The sequence below is a fragment of the Fukomys damarensis genome, unplaced genomic scaffold (genome assembly GCF_012274545.1).
Source record: "Fukomys damarensis isolate Sample0158 unplaced genomic scaffold, DMR_v1.0_HiC HiC_scaffold_16, whole genome shotgun sequence".
In the NCBI taxonomy this organism is placed as follows: domain Eukaryota; kingdom Metazoa; phylum Chordata; class Mammalia; order Rodentia; family Bathyergidae; genus Fukomys; species Fukomys damarensis.
The window spans coordinates 28,881,292-28,904,965 of record NW_022900928.1 but is presented as its reverse complement, the minus strand read 5'-3'; the positions used below and the strand labels follow the sequence as shown (position 1 = coordinate 28,904,965).

The 23,674-nt window shown below is 49.3% G+C and overlaps 1 protein-coding gene and 1 pseudogene across 1 annotated transcript; one reads left to right on the top strand and one right to left on the bottom strand.

The window, feature by feature from the left end:
* Positions 1-4,084: 4,084 nt before the first annotated feature.
* Positions 4,085-22,097, bottom strand: Mogat2 (monoacylglycerol O-acyltransferase 2). The gene is made up of 6 exons (XM_010615943.2): positions 22,007-22,097; positions 17,184-17,362; positions 7,157-7,361; positions 6,680-6,854; positions 5,857-6,056; positions 4,085-4,389 (listed from the first exon to the last, which is right to left on the bottom strand). The coding sequence occupies exons 1-6, from the start codon at positions 22,095-22,097 to the stop codon at positions 4,235-4,237; spliced, it is 1,005 nt and encodes a 334-aa protein (XP_010614245.1). The 3' UTR covers positions 4,085-4,234.
* LOC109117684 lies at positions 10,135-16,360 on the top strand (annotated as a pseudogene).
* Positions 22,098-23,674: the final 1,577 nt, after the last annotated feature.

The following is a 23,674-nucleotide window of genomic DNA, read 5'->3' as shown; positions in this document are numbered from 1 at the left end:
ATGGTTTATTCAGCCAACTCCTTTACTGGGGAAACTGAGGCATAGCAGGTCCTTTGCAGTGGTGAGGACAGAAAGGATATGGTCTTGGCTCTCAGAAGTTCCCAACCCACTGGGAAACAGTGAGTCAATTCACTCATTCGTGACCATGACTTTTAACCCCCAAGCCAGCCCCAAAGGGGATACTAACTGATTCAGGGCAGAGGGTAGAATTTGAGGATGGGGAGAGGGGGAAAAGTTTTGCGAAGAAGGTGACCTCTGCGGGTAAGAGACACCGACCAGGTCAAGAGAAAGCGCTCAGCAAAGGAAGAGGATTGCTCGTGACACAGCAGGACCAGGAGCAGTGTGCACCCAGACAGTGCTGGAGCAGTGCGGGGCAGAGAGAGGGCCCAGGAGATGGGGCTGCCCAGGGCTAGGGCAAGATGGTAAAGGGCCGAGAACGCTGTGCTGAGCAGTTTAGGTATTGTCTCCAGGCACTTGAGACCATCCTTGGGCTTTGAGAGAGAGGACACAAGAAATGTTTGTGGCTTGGAATACAGGTGTGACCAGAGCAGGGGCACAGTGTCTTCCCACAGTGACTGCTCAGGGTGCTGAGTGCTCATGACAGAGGACGGGTAGGCCTGGGGAAGTCAGAGAAAAGCCTTGTCACCCAAAGACCTTAGGGAAGGCTCCTTGAATAAGAGAATCAGTTCTGACTGAGGAGGAGTCACTCAGACAAGGGAAGGTAAAAGGTGGGGGAAATGGTACTCCAGGGCCAAGGAAAAACACAGGCAAAAGCCTAGAGGGGAGGAGGGAACAAAACTGAAACAAAGGACTGCAGTTGGTCTCTATGACAGGGGCAGAGGGGTGAGGGAGAAAGAGACAAAGATGGAGGAAATGGGCCAGACAGTGGGGGGTGGCAAATGGAAGGCTAAGCAGCTTTGAGGTGGACCTCTTCTGTCTTTCCTGGACACCTCAGGACCATTCTCTGCCCAGCTCTGCCATGTTCTTTGTGCCAGGAGGTACCTACAGTCACAGACCTGCTTTCTTCAGGCAATGTGGACTGCACAGCGTGGAACATACACATTCTTGGCTTCTTCCTGCAGGGTCAGCTGAAGCCGCCTGTGCCCTGTACCAAGGACAGCCCATGGTAGGATTCTTTTCTGTGTCAGGTGCTGGCTGTCTCCACTTGGCCTTCTGTACCAAGGGCAGTGAAGCACAGCTGACACAGCCCTGGTTTATGGTGCCATTCTCAATGGCTTCCTGTGCCCCGCACACAGCTCAAGAAGCTGTTCCTTTATTACACCCTTCTCACATTATCCTCTGGATACTCCTGGGATTGGGACTCATACAACCCCTAGCCTAGCAGCAGAAAGACATGCAGCAGGGGAAGGACACAGGTAGATGCTTTTTAGGCAGCTCACCACGGCTGAGCATGGGAATGGAAAGGTGTACACATTGGCTATCTAATCACTGAGACACAATGCCTAACACAATTTAAAGGAGGTTTTGGTTCTGCTTGGTTTGGTTTGGTACCGGGAATCGAACTTGGGACCTTGCACTTTTGAGGCAGGCGGTGGAACCACTGAGCTAAATCCCTGGCCCTAAAGGAGAGGTTTAGTCCATGGTCAGCTGGCCCCAAGGCAGAGACATCATGGAAGAAGGGATGATTGAGTAAAGCTGATTAGTTCATGGTAGCCAAGAAGCAGAGTAAGGGAAGAGTGCCAGAGCAGAAGGGGCAAAGGATTAGATATAGACTCCAAGGCCATGCCTGCAAGATCTACCCAGTCACACAGAAGTGCTCCACCAATCCCCACAAGTGATCGCAAAGCCAATCAACTTGAAACTCTACCCTAACTGCCACACCCGAGGACAGAGATGGAGACAGAGCAGAGATGGGAGGCAGAGCTTGGGCCCTTGGGTTACACAGGCTTTACCATGACCACATAGGGAATTTTAGAGTATGTATATGTGCTGCCCCAGGCTTTTAGTTTTAAATTTCGGGTAGTTTGTAAAGTATCCACCAGAACCCTCCAAGCATTCCCACCCCTCTGTAAGAGGACATTGATGCTCCTCTGAGTCACAGGTGAAGTTGATTCCTCAACCCTGGCCTCGTGACTCACTGTGACCAACAGACCAAGGTGGAAGTGATGCTGTGGAAGTTGTGTGGCTGAGGACTTGAGTCCTTGAAGGTTTGGCTCTCATTCTGTTGGAATCTAGCCACCACTGAATGCTGAAAGGCCAGTCAGGATAGACAGGCCCAGGGTCCCCCGACATACAATGAGAGATCCTGCCCTGCCCAGCTGTCCCAGCCCCATTGACCCACTGGCCAAATGTAATTGCTCAAGAAAGACCTGAGATGAACCCTCCCCATCAGGGAACAGTGACAAGTAACTACCTTCCTTGTCTTCAGCCAGTCAGCTCGGAAGAGATGACAACATAGCAGTAGATAACTACCACGGGCCATTACTCATTTCCTTTGTCACCCTTGCCCTTCCTTCAAGGCCTGTCCATGGCTACTTCCTCCAAACTTGTCCTGGGCAGAGTCATTGCTCCCTTCTTCAAACTCTACTGCTTTCTTTCTCTTCCTCCTATGACCCTCATACCTCAGTGCCCAATAGCACAGTACCAGGGGCCTCCATGAGACATTGGGCACACATTTCACCAAGCTCCTAATTTACATACAATGTGCAGCATTCCATAAAGGACATGGAATGACTCAGTGACTCAGGAACTGTTCACAACACTTTGGGGGAGTATACTTATTTTTCAGATGACAAAATTGAGGTAATGTGACTTGCTTAGGGTCACTAAGCAAAGGCAAGATTTGAACCCCAATCAATGCTTCTCCAAGAGCCCCACTCCCATGTTGCAGGCACTGGAAAGATCTGCACACCACTACGGGGTGCTAATGGTTTCTGTCTAGATGTCCTCTGGGAGCCTCAGGCATTCATAGGTGGAGCTTTTGGAAAGTGACTGTATTGGGAGGTCTTACAGCTGACTTGCTCTTAGAAGGTGGGGTCTGCTTGGAAGAGGCAGGTCATTGGGAGTGTGGTCTGGAAGGGCTTATTTCCCTTCCTGGCTCTTCCCTTGCCTCTCTTTGCTTCCTGTCCATCATGCCACGAGCAGCTTCTCCACATCATGTCTCTGTGCCATGCTGACCTGTCTTAGAGCCAGCTGACTATAGACTGAAACTTCTACAGACTATGAGCAAAAACACTTTTCTGTGTTTAACTTGTGGGCATGAGGCATTTTGTCCCAGCAATGAAAAGCGATCCAGACAAAGGGAGGATAAGTTAAGCAGCCAGTCTCATCCTTCGGTACTTACACATGTTCCTACCTCGGGAATCCAGAACTCTTCTGGTCAGCGTCACTCACCTCATACACCCCTCGTGTCAGTTTCTTGTTCTCTGTAATGGCCTCCCTACAGCCAAATCTTAGGGTGATGGGTCAGGAAAAGAGATCAAATGATCTCCTTGGGCCAATCTGATCCAGCCTCAGGGAATGTGAAGCAGGGCCGCAGTGCCAGGCTGGAGGTCAAGGCCGAGGCTTCTGCCAGCCACCTTCTTGGGGTGGGTAAGAAAGAAGGGAACTAAAACTGAATCCTTTCATTCATTGAACCTGCATTTACAGAGCCTTCTAGTTGTGCCCAGGTCTGGGAATGAAGTTACCAAACATGAGTAAGAGGTGCCTTCACAGAGCTCTCAGCCTGTGTGATGTTAGAACTCAGATTTTCTGGAGTTCATCTCAGTCAGCTGGGTAAAATGAAGTGCAGAGGAAGGAGAACGGGGTCTGACCATGGTCACATCCCCTTCATAGCTCAGAGGACCCAGGGTAAGTGCAGGACTTATTGGCTGCCACCCTCACTTACCAGCCCCGGGAGGAACATTCAGGGCGCAGGATGACGGGGCATGAAGGGGAAAGGGGTGGCTGGCGGATTGATTTGAAGAAAAATGTCACTGTTCTATTTTTCCCCCCTTTTTGACTTTTGTAATTTTTGAGTGATATTACAACAGAGGGCAGAGGCCTCACAAATTGCCCTGTTTCAGCCTCTCTCACATTTCACAGAGGGCTTACACAGTCCTCTGACTTACACCATCTCCTTTTGCTACAAGAGTGCCAACCAGAGCTGGACGGTCTGGTCTCCTCCTCCAGGCTGACAGTTGTGGTTGGACTGGGAGGAGCTTGGGCCCCTCCTCCTGGGCTCCTGAATGCTGGCCCTGCCCTTTGACATAATCCTTCCTCTGGCTGGAAGAGCTCAGTGGAACTCCAAGTGTTGGTCAGCAGGAATGTTAAACTTGAGTTTATGGGCCTCAAAGAGGTTGCACAGCTCCTTGATGTAGCGCTGGTGTAACTGGTTCACCTCCTCCTCTGAAGGCTGCAGGTTCTTCTGTACCTCGATGGGCTTCCCCACTGCAAGGCACAGAGATGGGCAGGGGTGCAGAGTGGGAACCACAGGGGTCACAGGAGCCCTAGAGCAGGTCATTTTGCAGGAAAGTGCTCTTACTGCCATTCCTTCCAACCCTAATTTCAGGTGATGGATTCGGAGGTGTTGAGGCAACTCTAAGATCCTGATATGATACATCAACAGCTAGCTTTCATTGTGCCAGGCACAGTGCTTAATATTGTGCTCTGTACTGAAATCCTTTGAGAAAAAAACCTGTCACTAGTCCTATTTGATTGGTGAGGCAATGAGGGTCAGAGAAGTTAAGTGACTTGTTTCAGGTCACACAGCCGGGAAGAAATCCTGCAGATGTGCTCTTGGCCTCCAGGCTCTCTGATTCTGAGGTCCATGATTGGCAGTGTCTGTATTTCTAGGATGGGAGGCAGGGCTCACAGCCCAGATTAGCTCGTCTTCCCCCATTGCTCTGCACCCTGACCTGCAACCCCCTCACCATCATATGGGAAATGAGAAAGCCCTAATCTCCTCCCTATGCATCTGCCTGGCTGGGAAGGCAGCTCTCGGGCTTTCTTAGAAATACCTCTGAAGGCAGATGCAGAATTAAAATTCATAAAAGTATGGTCACATGATAGAGGGAAGGCCATGATGTAAGGGATTACAAAATCTCCGCTCAACTAACAAATAAATGGATGGATGGAGATTTTCTCTACAAACCTAGTTGGAATCCAAGAAGAAAGCAAAAAAGGAGTCCAAATAATGAAAAAGATGGTATCAAGTCTATGCATTAAAGCTCAGGTTCATTCGACACAGGAAGATCCCTGAGACTTTAATTCAGAGCCTGTTGATTGCCACTTTGTACACAATGATAACATACTTACAATGCCTTTCCCTGGCATCCACCTTCTCCAGATAAGCCTCCTTAGATCCACTGGCTCAGAATTAAATCTTCCTTCTCCGGCATAATAACAAGTCAAGGCTCGATTCAAACCTCAACTTTGATACTCAAAGGCAGTGTGACCTTTTGGAAGTTACATAACTTCTCTGAGCCTCAGTTTGCCATCCATGAAATAATGAATAATGATAAAACAATAACAATATTAATAATAACAGAATGATAACGAATGAAACAATAATTCCTGCTTCAATGGTTGTTAGAATAAACTGATCTGCTGCACATAAGACAGCTGGTATAGTGCCTGGCACATGGCAAGGGCTTAACAGTCAGTGGTGTTATTGGTTGTCCCATCTGTTATAGCTGTTATTCCAGACTTTCTTAGATTTATCTGCTCTGTGTGTGTGTGTGTGTGTGTGTGTGCGTGCATGCACACATGCTCACATGCACACACATGCTTTCCATTCTAGACTCTGAGCCCATTGAGGGTAGGGATGTATCTGGCCCGTCTCCATGTCCCCTTGCAGCTCAGAGCCCAAGACCTTGTCCCTGCTCCTTACACTTCCCTGACTTGGTCTCAGCTTACCTATGGTGGTGATGGGATGGCGGTAGGGCATCAAACCAAAGCTGTACTGGAAGATACCACGGCCATGGAAAAGTGGCAATGAGATGCCCATGATCTTCTGCAGCTGATTCTGGACACAGCGTAACCAGGAGCCAGAAACATTTTGAACCTGGTTAAACAGGTCATTCTCCCCAAAGGAGAAGATCGGCACCAGAGCTGCCCTGGGTGCAGGGGGAACAAGAGAGGGCATAAGCTGCAGGGTCACCAAGCTTCCTGCAGGGACTCAGTGACCAGGAATTGGAGCAGGGGACAGAACCCTGAGCCGGAAGCAGGAGACCTGGATTATCTCCCAGACCTGCCACAGCCCCTGTCTGAACCGGGGTGTCGCTTTCAGGCCTACAACTTCTCCTCGTTCACATTGTGACAGTAGTCCAGAGTGCTATAGAGAGTCCCCTCAGGGATGAAACACCTGAATTTTTCTCCTAGAAAAATCTCTCGTCCTAGCTGGCTCACGTTTCTCAAAGATGCTTCACTCGAAAGTGAGAGAACATCTCTGCCATATGTTCTCAACCCCATTTTTCCAGATCCTGTGTAGTCTCAACTCTTGGGCCAGTTTGGGGGAATATGTTCACTCCCAGCAAGTACCATTGATTGCTAATCTCCCTTACTAAAATTGTGCTAGGTTTTTGGACATAAAACATCAAAATATAATCTTCTTTGCAAATGGACCGAGAATCTCCCTAGCTACAGTAGAATCTGTATTAGTCTTTGCTATTTTCCTTCCAAAATGTAATCCTTGCCAACTTCCAACTGAACCCAGAGTGATGTCCCCAGAGTTCCGTACCCATGGATCAGGGCGAGCCTGACAAAGCCCTTGCGGTTCTGCAGTAGCAGTGTGTAGGCTCCAGGCCTGGCATCCAGTGCCTCCTGGGCTCCCCCGACAATGATGGCCAGCAGGTTCCCATTACCCTTCTTGCTTAGAATGTGGACAGCGCTCTCCTTGTCTGCTGCGACCAGCCCTGGGGGGAGAAGAATGTGAGGTGAGGGAGCAAGGCTGAGAGAGCAGCTGTGGCCCAAGAAGGAGATCACCAGTAGGGTAATAGAGGCCTTCAGTTCTTCATGGCATCCCAGTTCAGGCGAGAGTCCTGAGCCCTCCAATCCCCTCACTGGGCTCAGTGCCCAGCATAACACTGCAGGGAGCTCTCCTTTGGCATTACCCTCCTTCTATATATTCTTTTGGAAGAACTACAGAACTGTTGGCAGCACCCTACCTGCACCACCTGCCCCATCTTCCTGAACTTCTCTGGGTGGGGAGACTCACCTGAGCACATGATGTAATCCCGGAAGAAGGGTACTCGGAACCACAAGTTCAGCATCATCAGATGGGGGTGGATGCCGGGGAAGAGTGAAGAGAAGCCTGTGCTCTCAGTACACAGACTGAGGAAGGCTCCAGCTGCCAGGACCCCATGGGGGTGGAAGCCCGCAATGTAGTTCCGGGAGGGGTCCAGGTCAGCAGTCTTGACCAGCTGCAGGGACAACATTCTGGTGAACCAGGACAGGGTCTGTACGCCAATCCTGACTGCCACTCACGGCCACCTGGCAGGCTCTCCCCTCTGAGCCTCGGGGTCTTCATCTTTCTGTCCAACCACCCTGAGTTCTTACAAAGGTAGTGATACCATGGTGCTAGCTGTCCCACAGACTTGATCCTGACTTTGGGCCAACTGTTTCCCTCTCAGACTTCTCATCTATGAAATGGGAACATTTGCTCCTTTCCCTGTTCTCTGCCAGAGAAGCCTGGAATTACTGAGACTACCAGTTATCAGGACGGAGAGTTACCTGTGAGAGTTACCATGCAGGAAGAGCCCCATTTTCACAGCATTCAATGTAAGAAAGAGTGGCCCTTCAGACTTGGGCATGAGCGCTGACAAGCTGTCATGTGCAGATTCTGGCACAATTACTATCCTGTTCACCTGGGGTCTCGCTCTGTGGCCCTGTTCTCTCTTTCCACTTGCTCTGGCTTGGTCTGCCCTACGGCATGGAGGTTGGAGTGCTGTCCGCAAGGCACTGTAGATGGAAAGGGAGACAGCGCTTGTCGTTAGCAGCTTCAAAGTGAAGTGGAGCGAGGATGAAGCAGGCAGGAACTGAGCTAACGAATGCTGCTTGCACAGGCTGTGTGATGTAGCTCAGTCTGCAACAACTCTTGCTGGAGACCATGATATTATATGCACAAGTCCCTCCCCCAGTGCACCAGGAACCATAAGCTTCATCGTTTCAGTGCTCTGCACTCTGGGAGCCATGGTCATCCCAGCAGAGAGGGGTTCTAGGGTCCCTGGCCTCAGCCCCAATTCCCGGGAAGCCAGCTCACTGACAGGACTGCCAGGGCCTGTAATTTGTACTCCCTTAGGCCCAGAGACAGCCACTCAGGCTCAGCCTTGCCAAGGTGAAAGTTCTTCCTGTCACCAAACTGAAACATTTACTTGGTGACTCCCTGAGGATTCGTGTGGCTACCTTTGGGGTCCCAGAGACCTGCTGGCTTGCTCTAAAAAGCATGCTGCAGGAAGTAATGGGGCCATGAGCCTGTTTGCCCCATCCAGACTGCACAACTCCATGTTTTCCTGTCCTGGACCTGACCTCTGCAAATCCTCACCATCCCACCACGGTCATGTCCTCAGGTTACCATTGACTCCTTGCTGGAGGACTGTAGGGACCATCGCCTGCCCAGACAAGGACAAATGCCTTTTCCTCATGCAGCGAGGGCCTTATTAGATATGGAAATACAGAGATCTCTGTTTCTCCCCCCTGGGAAAGGTACTTGCACAGAAACTCAGGAGATGCTGAAAAACATATCTTGGTCAATGCACCAAAATACTTGAATATAAATTTCCATTCTCTGCTAGTGAGAGGGAAGTTTGTACCTCCATAAAGATAATTATATATGTAGCTCAAAAAATAAAAACATTGTTTTAGTCCAGTAATTCCATTGCTGAGGAATTTAGCCTACAGAATTTCTCATACTTGTACAAAATGACATCTGAACACTGTCATTAACAGAAGCACCATCTTTTGGTGACATGAAAACCTTATCACTCACTTGACTGTCCCTTAACAGGGCCTGTCTAGACAAACTGGGAAACGTGCACAAAGCAAGCCATTACAGCCGTGGGGTGATGGTGATGGAGCACCTTGTCCTGTCCTCGGGAGGAAAGACAGCCTCTCGGCTTGTTAAGTGAAAAAGCAAGGGGTGGACAGTGTGTGTGGACTGTCACAACAGAGAGCAAGGGGAAAGCGCATTTGCTTGCATGTGGATTCATCAAACACTGGTAGCCAGAGTTGCCTCTAAGAACCGGGGAGATAGATGTAAAATAGGATAGAACTTTTCATACCTACCGTCTTGTCCTTTTTTGATTTCCAGCAATAGTGCATTACTACTTTAAATAAACAAGAGAACAAATGAATGAATGAATGGACAGTGTTCCCTTAATAAAGAAAGCATTTGTGTGTATAGAAATCCACTGGTGAGTAGGAGAACCTGTGTCTCAGCAAGGGGCCTGTATTGGGTCATGTATCTACATGTATGTGTATCTACAGGCTCAAGTCCAAGTGTGTGCATTGTGTGTGCCTTCCCAGACTTGGTCTTTACAGGTATCTTTGTTACTACCCTTTTCCATCTGTCTTCCACTCCCAAGTCTATCATGCCACGACTGTGAAAATAAAAACCATGAGTCCAGTGTGTCTGAGTCTCCCATGCAGACCTGGGACAGAGGATATGCACTGGACAAGCAGGAAAGGAGAAAGGGAACACCAAAGAGTAGGCTCACGCTGCCCACCTCAGAGGAAGGCCTGTGGCTTCGATCTTGCCCTGCCATGTCACCTGGGCTCCACTGGCAGGAGAAAGAACCTGGGCTGGGAGTCAGGAGACCCAGACGTGCCACTGGCTCATCACAGGAACTTGGCCTGGCCTTACCCCTGTCTGAGCCTCAGTTGTCCCTCTGTTCTGCAGGACAATGATAATGACTCCCTTGTAGGCTTGCTACAGGGCTCAGATGGGTAAATAAAGAGGAGGGGAGCTGATGAGGGATGTGGTACATGCTTTGCTCCTCTGCACCTGAGGCCGAAGTAGGGAACAGCCAGATTGAAAGGCTTGAGGGGACTGCTGTTTTTAAAATTGATATCACATAGGGGCTGGTATTTAAGGTCCCGAGTTCAATCCCCAGTACCGAAATATATACATATACATATATTTTTTAAAAGTGTACAGTTCAGTCCATTTTTAAAAGACTGGCTTTTTGTGGATCTAACATGGTGGAGCTGACAGTGGAGGTTCAAAGCTCCAAAGGGGCTTTCTACAAGGTATTTATCAAAGATGTTCATGAAGACTCTCTCATGGTTGCTTCTAAAAGTAATTGGCAAACAATGCCAGGTTCCATTTAGTGAAGTTACAGCACCACCACCACCTGACGTTAGAAATGAAATTAGTGTGGGCTGGGGATTTGGCTCGGTGGTGCTGCCACCTGCCTCACAAGTGCAAGGTCCCAAGTTCGATCCCTGGTACCATAAAAAAGGAAGAAAAAATAAAAAGAAATTAGTGAAGATGAAGTAGAGGTATATTCCACAGGAAATGTCCAAGAAGCACGTGGATGATGGTTGGCTAAAGTTCAGTTGATGAAAGGAGAATTTTCTGTCATTGAATATGCAGCTTGAGATGCCACTTACAATGAAATAGTCACACCTGAACAACTTCAGCCTGTCAATTAAAAAAAAAAACTGTCAAAAAATACCTTCTTTGAATGCACAGTATTTCTGAGAGTTTGAGGTGTGTGCTAATGAAAATGCACATAAAGATTTTAAGAAAGCAGAATATTTTACCAGCCAGAAACCACACAGCTAATGAGACTGTCTGCTAGTGAGTCAACTATGAAGAGAGTAAATATTTTAAGTGACATGCATTTTCAAAGTATTCGTACAAGGTTGACGCTTATGTCCAGAAAGGAAGAGGCCACTGAGCATTTAGAATGCACATGATGTGCAGCAGCTTTTCATGAGGAATTGGTTGAGAGAAGATGCAATGGCCTGGCAATAGGAACACACGGTGGAAACATACAGCAAGCTAGAAAGGTCCCTGGAATTACTGCCTCTGAGCTAGAAGAATGCCACTGGCCCATTTAGAATATATGGAGAGAGAGCTGACCCTCTGAAACAGGCTAGCGGTTTCTTAGAAGTTGTGGAGGATTTTACTCAGGTTCCTAGGTATCCTGTTGGGAAAGCAGTTGGGAAAAATAGCAAAGTTATTCAAGAAATAGTGGACAAATTGGGTGTCGTTCAGGTGAGAACTAAAGAAGGCAATAAAAATAAGCCACCCAGAGGAGAGGGGAGGGTTCCCCTTGTCTTTGCTGGCACTAAAGGAAGCACTGGAAATGTGCAAGTTATTTTAGAATATCATATTGTTTATCTAAAGGAAGTGGAACAGCTAAGAATGGAATGCCTACAGATCAGTTCTAGGTCTCATAGTGAAAGAAGCAGAGGTTGTCAGAGCCCTGATTATACCTCCGGTTTTGGTACAAAGTCTGAGCTGTCTAACCCCTCTGAAACAGAATCTGAATTTAAAGACGAGCTGAGACAGGAGAAGATCAAGAGGGGCAACATCAGTGTGACAGCAGGAGGCGCCCAGGAGGCAGAGGCAGAAGTGTTTCAGGGCATCAGGGTCACAACGGACCATGTGGTGGCAAATCCTCCAGCAGTTCTGGTAATCTTTTACATACTATGTCAGCACCCATTTTTGTAAAGAGTTTAACTGCAAGAAAGTTGTTTATCTCTGCAGGGCAACCATATTTGGAAGCTTCTGTTTCCACACAGCTGTCTTTAGAGAGTAGCGAACCATATATAGCGATCAAAGTAGTAAAAGCCTTGAAGAGTGTTTTTCATTGAAGGTTCACTTAAAATTTTTCATGTCAGGACCTGGGGCAGGGGCTGCTTTTCTTAGTGAAGTGGTGGTGAACAAATGGCACACGTGCTGCAGAGAGCTGTTTGTATAACTGAAAGCTCTACAAGGTTCGCCACCACCGCCTTAGGGTCAGATGTTTACCCTTTCAGTTTGGGACAGCTTATATAATTGTAATTTTTTCCCTTAGAATGTTTGGGTTTAAATATGCCTCTTTACTAGCCAGACTCAGAGAATTCTAATGCCCAGAGAGATCTAAGTAAAAGACTGTGCAACCATTACCACTAATTCCATAGCATTTTCAACACCCCAGAAAGAAACTCAAATCTATTATGGAAGTCATTTTCTCCCTCCCCAAACCCTGGCAACTGCAAATCTACTCTCTATCTCTGAATTTGCCTATTCTATTTGGTTGGTTGGTTGGTTGGTTTTTTGGAGACAGGGTCTCACTATGTAGTTGAGATTGACCTGGAACTCACTATGTGGTTCAGGCTGGTCTCGAACTCACAGCAGTCCTCCTGCCTCAGCCTCCTGAGTGCTGGGATTATAGGTATGCATCATCATTCCTGGCCTGAATTTGCCTATTCTGGACATCTCTAAAAATGGAATCATTCAACATGTGGCCTTTGTGTCTGGCTTTTTTCACTCAATATTTTTTGAGGCCAATCTATATTGTAGCATGTATCATATCTTCATTCAATTTTGTGACGAATACTCCATTGTACACATAGACCACATTGTGCCTGTCTATTCATCAGTTGTGGATATTTGCAGCCATGAACACTTGTGTCCTGTCTTCATGTGAGCACGTCTTTAGATCTTCCAGAGGGAGGTGCCAGGATGTTGCTTTTTAACCTCCTCCTTGCCTGCTCAAACTACAGCCCTGCACTGGGCTCTGCCTTCCCTGCCCAGCCCCATCTCTCCACAGATGCCCTGTGCTCTCTCACACAGTGAGGGTGACCCGAGCCTGCTGCATTGATGTCTCTCTCAGGATGTAGAGCACCCATACTGTTGGCTTGTCTAACACTCACTGTGGCCCCAGGGAGCTGAGCTGTAGTGTTAGCCCCACTTCCTAGCTGAACAGACTGGGATACAAAGGAGTTAAACACACAGGAGACTGAGTTAAACACACAGGAGACTGGGGTCTGAGTTCTGTGGTCCCTGGCCAAGAACAGAAAAAGCACAAGAGCCAGAAGCCTTTGCTCCAGACTGAGGAGACAACCTGGGCCTCGGCCCTAGGTTTGGAACTTTCTAGTGAGACTTGCGAGGTCCAAGGCTCCAGGCCTCTTCCCTGGGAGAAGGTGGTTTCTATATCTGTAGCCACCTCTCACTGCCGCAGGGCCTGTTATGCACCTAGATTACTTGGCAAGTTTAAAATGCCCAGCAAGCAGCCTCTGACTCAGTAGGTCTAGTGCTGGCCTTGGGCATGCGTATGGGTGCCTGAGTGCATAAGCAGGGTCTGGGGTTCTTCCCTGTCTCCTCCCAGCGTGACAAGATGGTTGGATGAAAACGCTTCCATCTCCTCCCTGACCCTGGCAGTAGCCTCCTTGTGGGTAATGGATCACAATTCAGCCTCCCTTGCTTCTCAGCAAAGTTCTCAGCCCTGCCCATCCTGTCACCTTGCCACAGCCATGCAGTCGTTTAACAAATACCTATTGACACCTATAAACACTTTCCCCCAGTCTTCAGCTGCACCTATTCCCCAGTCCTAAACATTTTGAAATCAAGCTGCGTCTTGCAATCCTCATTAGTTTTTTGTTTTGTTTTGTTTTGTTTTTTTCTCAATGGTACCTAACATATCGTTATCTACAACTGAGGATATTACAGAGTTGAAGAAATACAGCCTGTACCAGATCCTGAGCACTGGAAAGAGTGTGCAGGGTGGGAGGCATTATCAGTGCCTACTCTGTGCCAGGCACCTTGCCTACACCAGCGTGCTTCCCCCGACGGCCCTGGGAGGGAAGTATGGTGTCACTGCCTAGGTCACAGACGAGGAAACTGAGACACAGGCCGTTTCTCCAGATCACACAGCTGGTGAAGAGGCAGAGGTAGGACAGAAACCCAGTGCCCAGGCTCCATGTTTACCAGCAGGTTCTGCTCCCTGTGGGCATCCCTGCAGGCAGGGACGGGGGCATTATGTAGCAGGCACTAGTACAACGTGGCTCATGACTGGAGAACTGGAATGGAGAAAGGGAAGAAGGGAGGGCCCAGGGTGCTGGGACTTGCAGACTACAACAAAAAGTAGGTTCTGTTCAAAGGAAGACTGCGGGAGTATTGGAAGATGTGGAGCCCAGGAAAAGAAATGACTAGAGTCAGGGCTCAGGGTACAGGAGAGGATGAGTTAGTCAGAAAGGGAAGTTTAGGACGCAGACCCTAGGCTCTAGAGCACTGGTTGTCAGTTATGGCAAGTTTGTCACCTCCTGTCCCCTTGATGGGGACATCTGGTAATATCTGCAGGTAATTTGGTTGCCACAGCTGGGAGAAGATAGTGCTGCTGGCATATAGTGAACAGACACTAGGGTTGAGGACAGTCCCCACAACAAAGAATTATCCAGTTCCAAATGCCAGTGGTGCCAAGGCTGAGAGAGCCTCCAGGAAGAAGGTTGGAAGGGCACGGGTGGGCAGGTGGGTGGAGTGATGTCCTGCACTGCCCCATGTCTGCCTGTGACAGTGACCAGCATGTCGAGCACAGCATTTCCTGACCCTTGGTCATAGGCCTGGTCACAGATCTCGGTCCCCCACCCCCAAGGCCTTGGCCTGTGTAGACAGTGTTTGCTCTAGATGATGAAACTTTCCAACTAGGTAAACCCAGCTCCTGGGCCATCTTCGGCCTGCAGTAGGAACAGCTCCCCCTACTCAAGGCCTGGCCTGACACCACCATTAGCTCTTTGGGAAGCTGACACGGTGACTCCAGGTAACAGTTTCCTAATTGGGCTTGAAGTTCCACCACTAGAAGCTAGTTCATAAAGTCCCAGTGAGACCTGAGGAAAAGCTCAGAAATTATTATGGGAGGGCCACATGCAAGTGACCGGGATCGCAGGGGCTGTGAGTGTGGGGAGCTCAGCAGAGCTGGGGCCAACAACCTTCTGCTTAGCCCAAAGGCACTGCAGGGGCTGTGCTGTAAAGGTGTGCAGATGGGAGGGAGAGTGTCCTGGTGTCTTGGGAGGTCTGTGGCAAGGAAGTCTGCAGGCCACTGCTCATACCTGCAGGCTCCAGGCTCAGTAGAGGGCAAAGCCGCAGTGAACAGCCACTGGTCCTCTGCTGGCCATGTGTTGGTACTGCTCATGCTTGGCAGAGATGTTGCCAAGGGTGCGGGACAGGCCTGAAACTCTGTGCACAGGGTTTCTGCAGAAGAAGTCCAACAGTCCCTACAGTATCAACAGTGGGGAGGTGGAGAAGCTTCCTCAAGGACCATCTGGCTGGGGAAGGCACAGAACGTGCAAAGCCACCACCTCAGCATCCCTTCTGCCAGCCCTGCAGCTAGAAATGCCCAGTTGTAGAATCGGCAGGTAGTAAGCCTACACTTTTCCAGGGGAACTCTGACGATCCTGGCACAGAATGGGGAGACCTGGGCTGGAGGAATGAGAAGCAGGGGAGAGAGTTCAGAATCTCAAAGCTCAGAGGTCCAAGGGTGGGGACAGGGGACTCTCCCCGTGACACACCCCTGGCTGCTCTTGGGACCCAGCAAGCCCTGACTTTTCTTTGCTGAAAAGATCCCAGGAAGGGGCCCTGCAGAGGAAGCACAGTGAGGGGCAGCATGGGGCAAACTGCTCCCAACCTGAGACTCCCAAGCTTGCCCATGTGTTCCTCCCTTTGACCCCAGGACCCCTCATGAACCCGGCAATCTAAGCCAGCCCACTCCCTTGCCCTGCCCCTCCCACTTGGCCTTTGCCCCAGGCCCTACTCATTGGGGTGCTAGGGGCTACAATTGGCACTCAGGTCTTGCTAACCCTTGTGAGGACCTATGTCAAGAGCCATTCTACATAAATTTTGGGGGAAAATTATTTTATAATTAAAGTATGACTATAGCTGTCTAAGATCCAATGTCCCCTTCCCCACTAGCTGGGTATAGCATGCAGAAACATAACTCCATTCTGCCTCTGGTCACAAGTTGAGGCCCCAATGGTCCCATGATACTGTGACACTCAAGGACAAGTGTACTTCAGCTGAAGACATCCTGGTTCTTTGAGAATGGAGTAGTAATAAAAAAAGAGAAAGGTTTCACCTGAGGGAAGGACACGTTTTATTAGTCTGCTGTCTTGGCCCATCTACTATTATAAGAATGCTCTCCTCGCCACCCTCATCAGGATAAGATCCTCATCAACCTAGGATTATCACCGTCCCCTGCAAGTCACCTGATACTCCCCCCAATTATTGTGTGTACCCAATAAATGGTGGCTAGCTTGGAGTGTCTTTGCCTACTTTGAGGTCTCCTCCCTTCCTCGTACTTGGAAATTGTACAAATCTCTATTGTCTTTTTTGCTTGGTCCTCCCCTCTAGGCAGAGGATTGCTCACCCTCCGATAGGCCCAAGACTCTCAGTAGGAAGCAAGGCAACATCCCTGACTTTGATGCCAAGTGCCGATGACTCAGGCAGTTGCCTAACCTCTGTGAACCCATTTCCTCCACCCTGTCCCCAGCTGGGGACCTAATTCCTGGGGAGGCAGGAAGAGATGCAGTTCCTACAGGTTGAGAGAAGCCAGACAGAGGTGAAGGTCAGAGCAGCAGGCTCGAGGTCCCCAGAGTCCCCTCAAACCATAGCCATGCCCAGGGCTCCTCAGAGTTCAACTGACTCAGTGAAATAATACTCTATCAGTTTCCCGAGGAATGACAAGTTCGTTGCCTTTTTTGTCTCAACGAATAAATGCTACCCAGGAAGGTGTGTGGCATCATCATCCTTTTACACTTGACAAAACAGGCTCAGACAGACCGTATAGTGCACCCAAAGTCACACGGCTGCTATGTGGCAGACCTGAGATCGGAGTCTGGTGTGACTGGTTCAGAGGCCACATCTCACACTTTTCTTTCTTCTCTCCTGTTTCCAGATGTGGGCCAGATGCTCCTCATGATAGGAGTGTAATTGTGGGCTAAATGGTTGCTTAAGACCTGCAGTTTATTACCTTTACTCCAAAGCTGGGCCGCTGATAGGTTTGAACCTTTAAATCCCATGAGTGGGACACTATGCACCGCACAGAGCTCATTCAAATCCTCTCACTGGCCCCACATTCCTGTAGTTGGGAAGCCAGAGACAAGCTGGACCCTACCCCTAGCCCCATGAAGCCCAGGGCTCCTGCTTCCCAGCCTAGTGCTCTGCTCACTGAACCACATGTCCCTCAGAGATGTGGAGTTCTGGGGCCCTAACCCCACTGCGGCCAGTCTCTCACCCCACCCTAAAGTAGCCCAGTGCTCACCGAGGCTGGGAAATAGTCCTTCATGTACCTCCATGCAGCCCAGTGCCTGAAGGCCTCTACGCGCCTGCCACCCTGCCATGGCTTGTCTCGATCCAGGAACCACCAGGTGGCATACAGGACAGCCAAGAGCCAGAACCTGGTAAACAGGAGGAATATGAAGACCCCGGTGCAGATCTGGCCTGGGGAGGGAAGCAGAGTATCAGAGAACCCAGGTCAGTGGGGAAGGCAGTGACACTGCCCAGACCAGAATGTTGCCATGAGGCCCACACTGGTAGCACCATCCTGTCCGGCCCTCGAGCCCAGGAAGACCAGCTTTCTTCCTACGCCTCCTCCACAAAGGAGATGGGGTGCCAGCACAGCGTCACCCTGGAACATGGGTTGAGCCCTTCCAAAATCGTGTTCCCCACTGCACCTGACTGCCTGACTCACACCCACACCCTCCCTGCCCCTCTCCTGGTCAGGTGGTCTGCACGCACCCAGGGCTCAGTACTGGGGGAGCACTGATGGAACTGGCTTTTCTAGTTCCCAGCTTTGGGGACTCAGAGAAAGGAGACCCCTTCCTGCCCACCCCTTGCCTCATCCCACTAAAGATAAGTCCGGCTGGGTCCCCTCCATGGTTTCCCCAAGACATCACGGCACAGCCCAATAGCTCAGGTGGCATCAGACTCCCCATGGCTAGCCCTGTCCCCTCCTGCTTTTGCTCCCCTCTCCCCATCCACACTCAAAGCTCTGGCCACACACAAGTGTTCAGAACCCTTAACCACTGAACTCCAGTGTCTTTGCCTCTGATGCCTTTTGCTGGTGAAGGAAGGAGGCCAGCAGAGGTCAGCCCCTGGCCGGCCTGAAGGTGCAGCAGGCCCAGGCCAAGCATGGAATTCTCTGACTCTTGCTGCAAGAGAATCCTGTTATATTTCAGGGTCAAGTGGTGTGTGGGGCCATCCATCATCTGATACCAATGGAGTATTATTCCCAGAGAATACCACTCTCCCCACATCATTCACTCTACTCATTTTTCCAATTCACTTTTTCACCTGCAGTGCTGGGAATTGAACCCAGGGCCCTTTGCATGCTAGGTGAGCACTTCATCACTGAGCCACACCCCCATACCCTGCACACATGTTCTTAAAGGCCAGCTTCTGGTTGTACAGTCCACTTGCAAGTAGGGAGGACTGGGCTTTACAACCTTCCTGGAAGAGGTGACTTCTGACCCAGTTGAATGGTAGTACAGGCTCAGAAGCCAGCAGATGTACATTGCGGCCCACAAGTATTCACTTGGCAGGGAGCATCTACAAGATACCAGGTGATGGTGGTCTGGTGTGTGCCAGTGCGAAGCCAAATTTCCAGCATTGTGTTTGGGACATTCAGTTTTTGTTTTGTTTTAAAGGTTTTTATTCTGGTAAGATATTTGTGAAATAAAGTTAACAGCATGACCATTTAATACACAGCTCAGTGACATTAAGTACATTCATTCTTTGTGCAACCATCACCACCATCGACCACCAGAACACTTTTAGTTACTCCAAAGAGAAACTCTTTACTCACTGAATAGTAACTCTTCATTACCCTCTTCCTCCTACCTCTGGGGACCACCATTCTATTCTATTCTCTCTGTGACTACCCTTGTTTCCTCCTATGAGTAGGATCATGCAGTCTTTTTTTTTTTGGAGCGGGGGTTTGAGACAGGGTCTTGCTATATAGTTCAGGATGGCCTTGAACCGGCAGCAATCCTCCTGCCTCAGCCTCCAAGTGCTGGTATTACAGGTGTGCGCCACCACACCTGGCAGCATTTATCCTTTTAGACTGACTTACTTCTCTCAGAATATTTTCAGTTCATCCTTGCAGCACGTGTTACAACTTCCTTTAATAATATTCCATGATATACCTCTATCGCACATTCTGTTTATCCATTTATCCCCTGATGGACATTTTGGTTGCTTTTACATTTGCCCTTGTTTGCAAATATCACTGAATTTTTTACTAGTGAAAAATAGGGAGGCTTCCCTTACCAAACCAGATTTGGCTCTCTCTTGAGACACAGGAAGAAATGGCAGTTGGGAGTCTGCATTCTCAGGACAGCCGCTCCCTCCACACACCCCAGCCCTCATTCCAGCCTGCTACTCTGGTCCTGCCTTAACTCAGCTCTATCCTCACAGGGGCCTGGTTTTCTCCAGGTGGGCGGGGGTGCAGGGAGGAGCCAAAACAGCTCCTGTGTTGCTTAGGTTTAGAATAGTGGCACTGAAATGCTGTTGTGTACAAGAAACAGGGCATCACACACACAGGGGAGAAAAGGACTCGTGTAGATCTGGAGGAGACAGAATGCCAGGGAGCAAGGATGGAGAGGAGAGTGACTTAACTTTTGTTCATTTTTTATATTAAAAATATTTAATGCAAAAATATATTTAGTGTAAAAAATAAAAGTAATAACCCAACTAGGCCTCTCTCCCCTTGGGTAAAACCAAAAGTCTGTGTAGGTAGTTCCCAATTGAAGAAAACCAGCTCCAGAGTAAAAACTTGTTAATAGTGGCTCCCTGGGAGGTGAGGCTATGGGAAGCCTTACTTTAAGGGCACACACTGTGTTTGAATGTGTTAGAGTATATGTTACCTCTGCAGTAGGGAAAAAAGGTTAGGAAAAAACAGAGGGCATATACTCTTGACCAGAAAGACCCCCACAGGCCACTATCCCCACCTCCACCTGACCCTGGGCTCACCTTCGCTGCTGCTGGCAGGAGGGCCTGTGAGTGGTGTTCTCAGTAGTTTAGGAAAGGAGACACTTTCACGTGATTAGGCGACCTTCTTTTACATAAAGGCCTGAGGGGGAAATAGTTAAACCTCGGATTTCTGGAGGCCCAGAGAAGGTGTGTAAATGTTTGGCTAAGACCACACAGCAAGCCTCTTCTCCCCACATTCCCAAGTCTTCTCCTAAGTGCCGGAGTTTGGTGAGGACAGCCTGCCAAGCACGGATGACACCTGGGTATCACCTCCATCTTCCTCTCCATCCACACCTATTGTTAGTGCCCAAGGAGTCCCAGCTCCTCAACATCTTTTTGTTGTTGCTGTTGAACCTGGGATTGAATTCCGGGCCTCGCGCTTGCAAGGTGGCGGAACCACTGAGCTAAATCCCCAGCCCCACTAAGCATCTTTTGGATTGGGATCCCTTTCACTCTCTGCCAGCCCTTTTTAAGCCAGGGGCTTTTCTTAAAGGTCCAGGTAGCAAACATTTTAGACTTTGCAGCTCAAATTGAAGGATATCGTGTAGGTAGATACTGAGTAGCCATTTAAAATAAAACTTTTTGAAGAACATAAAAAACATTCTTACACTTGGACTATACAAAAACAGTGACCCATGGGTCCTAACTTGGTGACCAGTGATATAGATAGTGATTGCTTCTGCCTTTTTCAGTTTCCCCACATGCCAAACACAGCAGACACCTGTGCTGTAGGCACAATTTGAACCCTGTCACTAAGGAAGCCTACGTGAGCTTCCCCTTTGGCCTGGGGACAAGGAACAAAGGAAGCTCTACTCAGCACAAAGCCCAGAGTACTTTCCTCAGCTGCCCTCCAATCTCGTTTGGTTTCTGGGTTCTGCTCCTGACCTTCCCAGCATCCTCTAATAATGGCACCAGGCTGGTGCCACAGGCCTGCACGGTTGGGGTGGGCACTCAGACATGCTCCTGTCCTCCAAAGTCACAGGAGGCAGGTTATGCACGATGTCCCTGGTGATCCCTTGGTCACAACCCACCTGGCTGTGAACCCCATTGCCCTCTGACCTGAATAGGCTTAGGCCTCTCTCTCTGCCTCCAAAGCTTTTCCTCCTCTGGCTGGAGCAGAAGCCCAGGACTCTAACCCGAAGCCTGGGGCTTTAGGCATTCATCTCCGCTCATCTGCAACATGAGGATAAATTACCCATATTTAAAATGGTTCGCACCCTTAGGATGGAGATGCAAGTCAATTAGATCAGTTAAGAGAGATAGTAGGGGCAGAGTCCTAGAGGGCCTGCTCTGAGGAAATGAATCCTTCAGCTGTAAAATTTTGAAGAAGTTCTGTGTGTGTGTGTGTGTGTGTGTGTGTGTGTGTGTGTAACGGCTATTGACCAATGTGTGCACAATATGTGAACATCTTAACAACCAGGCTGGTAGTATTTGTGCAAACACTGATCCCCAGTCCTGAGGGCAGCAGTTTCTCTGAGGGCAGCAGAGGAAAGGAAGATTCCCCCAACTCCCAGTCACTCGTTCCCAATTCACAGTCCCAAACTCTCCTTGAAAATGTCCCTTCAGAAGTGGGGTGAGGAGGGACCTGTCACAACCTCCTGTGGGAGGCCAGCCCAGGGATATACCAGATCTGTGCTGGGCAGAACCAGCGTCTTTCCTCAGCTCATCTGCAATGGCCCAGAGGCAGCATTGTTACCCATTCTGCAGATGAGGAAGCAGAGGCCTGGAGAGTCTGTTCCCTGACCCCTGCCCCATGCCCATCTTACCAGCGTCTGAAAGGAAAAAGAAAACACATCTTCTCCCAGCAGCAAGAGGAGTAGTTCCCAGCGTCACCCAGAGGCTCTTCTCACCCTCACCCAGCCTGTAGCAGGGTCTCCTCCCAGGCCAAGGAGGAGCTGGCAGCACAGTTAAGGAAAGCATGAACCTGCCCAAAGCCACAGGTGATCCTACCCACCCTCACAGGTTTCCGGCAGACCCAAGACGTCTCTGTGGACTGGGACTCTCAGCACAACAAAACCTCTTGGGTCTTGCCAATGTGCCACTGTGCGAGCTTCACCTGTGGCTGCTCTGCCCACCCAGAAGCCCGTGGGTCAAGTCTTACCCGGCCAGCCTTACCTAGGGCCAAGAAGGAGAAGACCCACTGTAGGACTGCGAAAGTCTGCAGCCTGCGCTCCCAAGGCACCGACAGAGGGGCAAACTCCACCATGCTGTCCTGGCTCTCAGGCTGGGCCTCTGAGCTCAGTTGAGCTGCAGGCTTCCTGAGCCTGTTAGGGAGAGGGCGGTACCCAGCCCAGCCCAGCTCGGTGCAGCCCAAGGGCAACACCTCCCTGCCCCGCCCAGGTGGGGCCTTGTTTCCTAGAAGAAACCTTTGAGTCCCTCAGCTGGGGCCTGGCTGAAAAAAAGGAGAACAAGAAGGAACCTTCCAGCACTTATCAGCCCTTTGGTAATGCCTTATCTTCAAGGCCACCTTGCCAGGACTACTTGACTTGCTCTTCCTACCTTCTGGCAGGTGAAGCTCCAGGTATGATGTAGTCCCTTCTACTCAGTTACCTGGCTCCAGCTCTTGCCCCCGCTCCTGTGACCACTGCTCCCCTCCACAAATATACTGTAATAGCTCCCATCTAGAAATCCTCAACTCTACCATCTCCTCCCCATCCTGCCCACTTCTCTGTTCCTTGTACAGCAAAACTCTTAGAAGAGCTTTCTGTGCTCATGCTTTTCCAAGCTCACCTCCCACCTGTCCTCTCCTACTCCACATTTGTGTGTTTTGTACTTATGGTACTGCTTTGACAGATTCAAAATCAAAAGAGAAACTCTATGAGATACTGGGCTTCCAAACAACTCCACTTTCCTGATGGCAGTCAATGGATGCTTACTTAATGGAGGTGTTAATAGTTTTTGTGATATTGATTATCAGTAAATTAAGAATCAGGAAATCATGCTGCAGAGGGAGCATTGGAAATTTTGGATCTGGGTTACATGGAGAAGTCCTGCTGCCAGCTGTTTTACCAGTGTCAGGGACACCTGGCTCAGCAGAAAGCTTCACCCAAATCACCTGTGCAACATTCCACAAAACTGCCCTTGGTGAGATTGCCAATGGCCTCCCAGTTGCTAAATCCAGGAGTCAATTGTCAGATCTCATCCCGACCTATTAGACATGATTCGTTGTTCCCTTTCCCTCAAAACCATTTGGCCCATGGACACAACACTCTTTCGGGTTTTTCCTAGCTCTTTGGTTGCTCCTTCAAGGTCTCCTTTGTGGCTCCTAATCTTTATCGTGCTAAATGGTTGAGCCATCCTACCCCAAGTCTCTGGGCCTTCTCCAAGCTCTCCACATTCACTCTCTCTGAGATTTCATCTGTGCTCATTCACCGATCTACACAGAGAGGACTTCCAAATATGCATCCAGCTCTGACTCCTCCTTGGGCCTCTAGACAGAATGCCTGGGTAGCTACTATCTCCATCACAGCAGGTTGAAAACTGAGTTTGATTTCCTCCATTGCCCACACCAGATCTTCTTCTATGTTTTCTCATCTAGCAAAGGGTAACTCCATTTGTGCAGTTGCTCAGGCCAAATTCAGAGCCACACTAGATTCTTTTTATTTCTCTCCATCCACATCTATCAATCACCATGTTGGGGTGGTTCTTTTAAATCAATTCTTTTCAATTTAAACTTTGATTTGAGGTATATTATATGTATTAGTTAGCTTTCCATCACTATAACAAAATACCTGAGGTAATCAACTTATTCCACTTCACAGTTGATTGACTCCATTGCTTTTG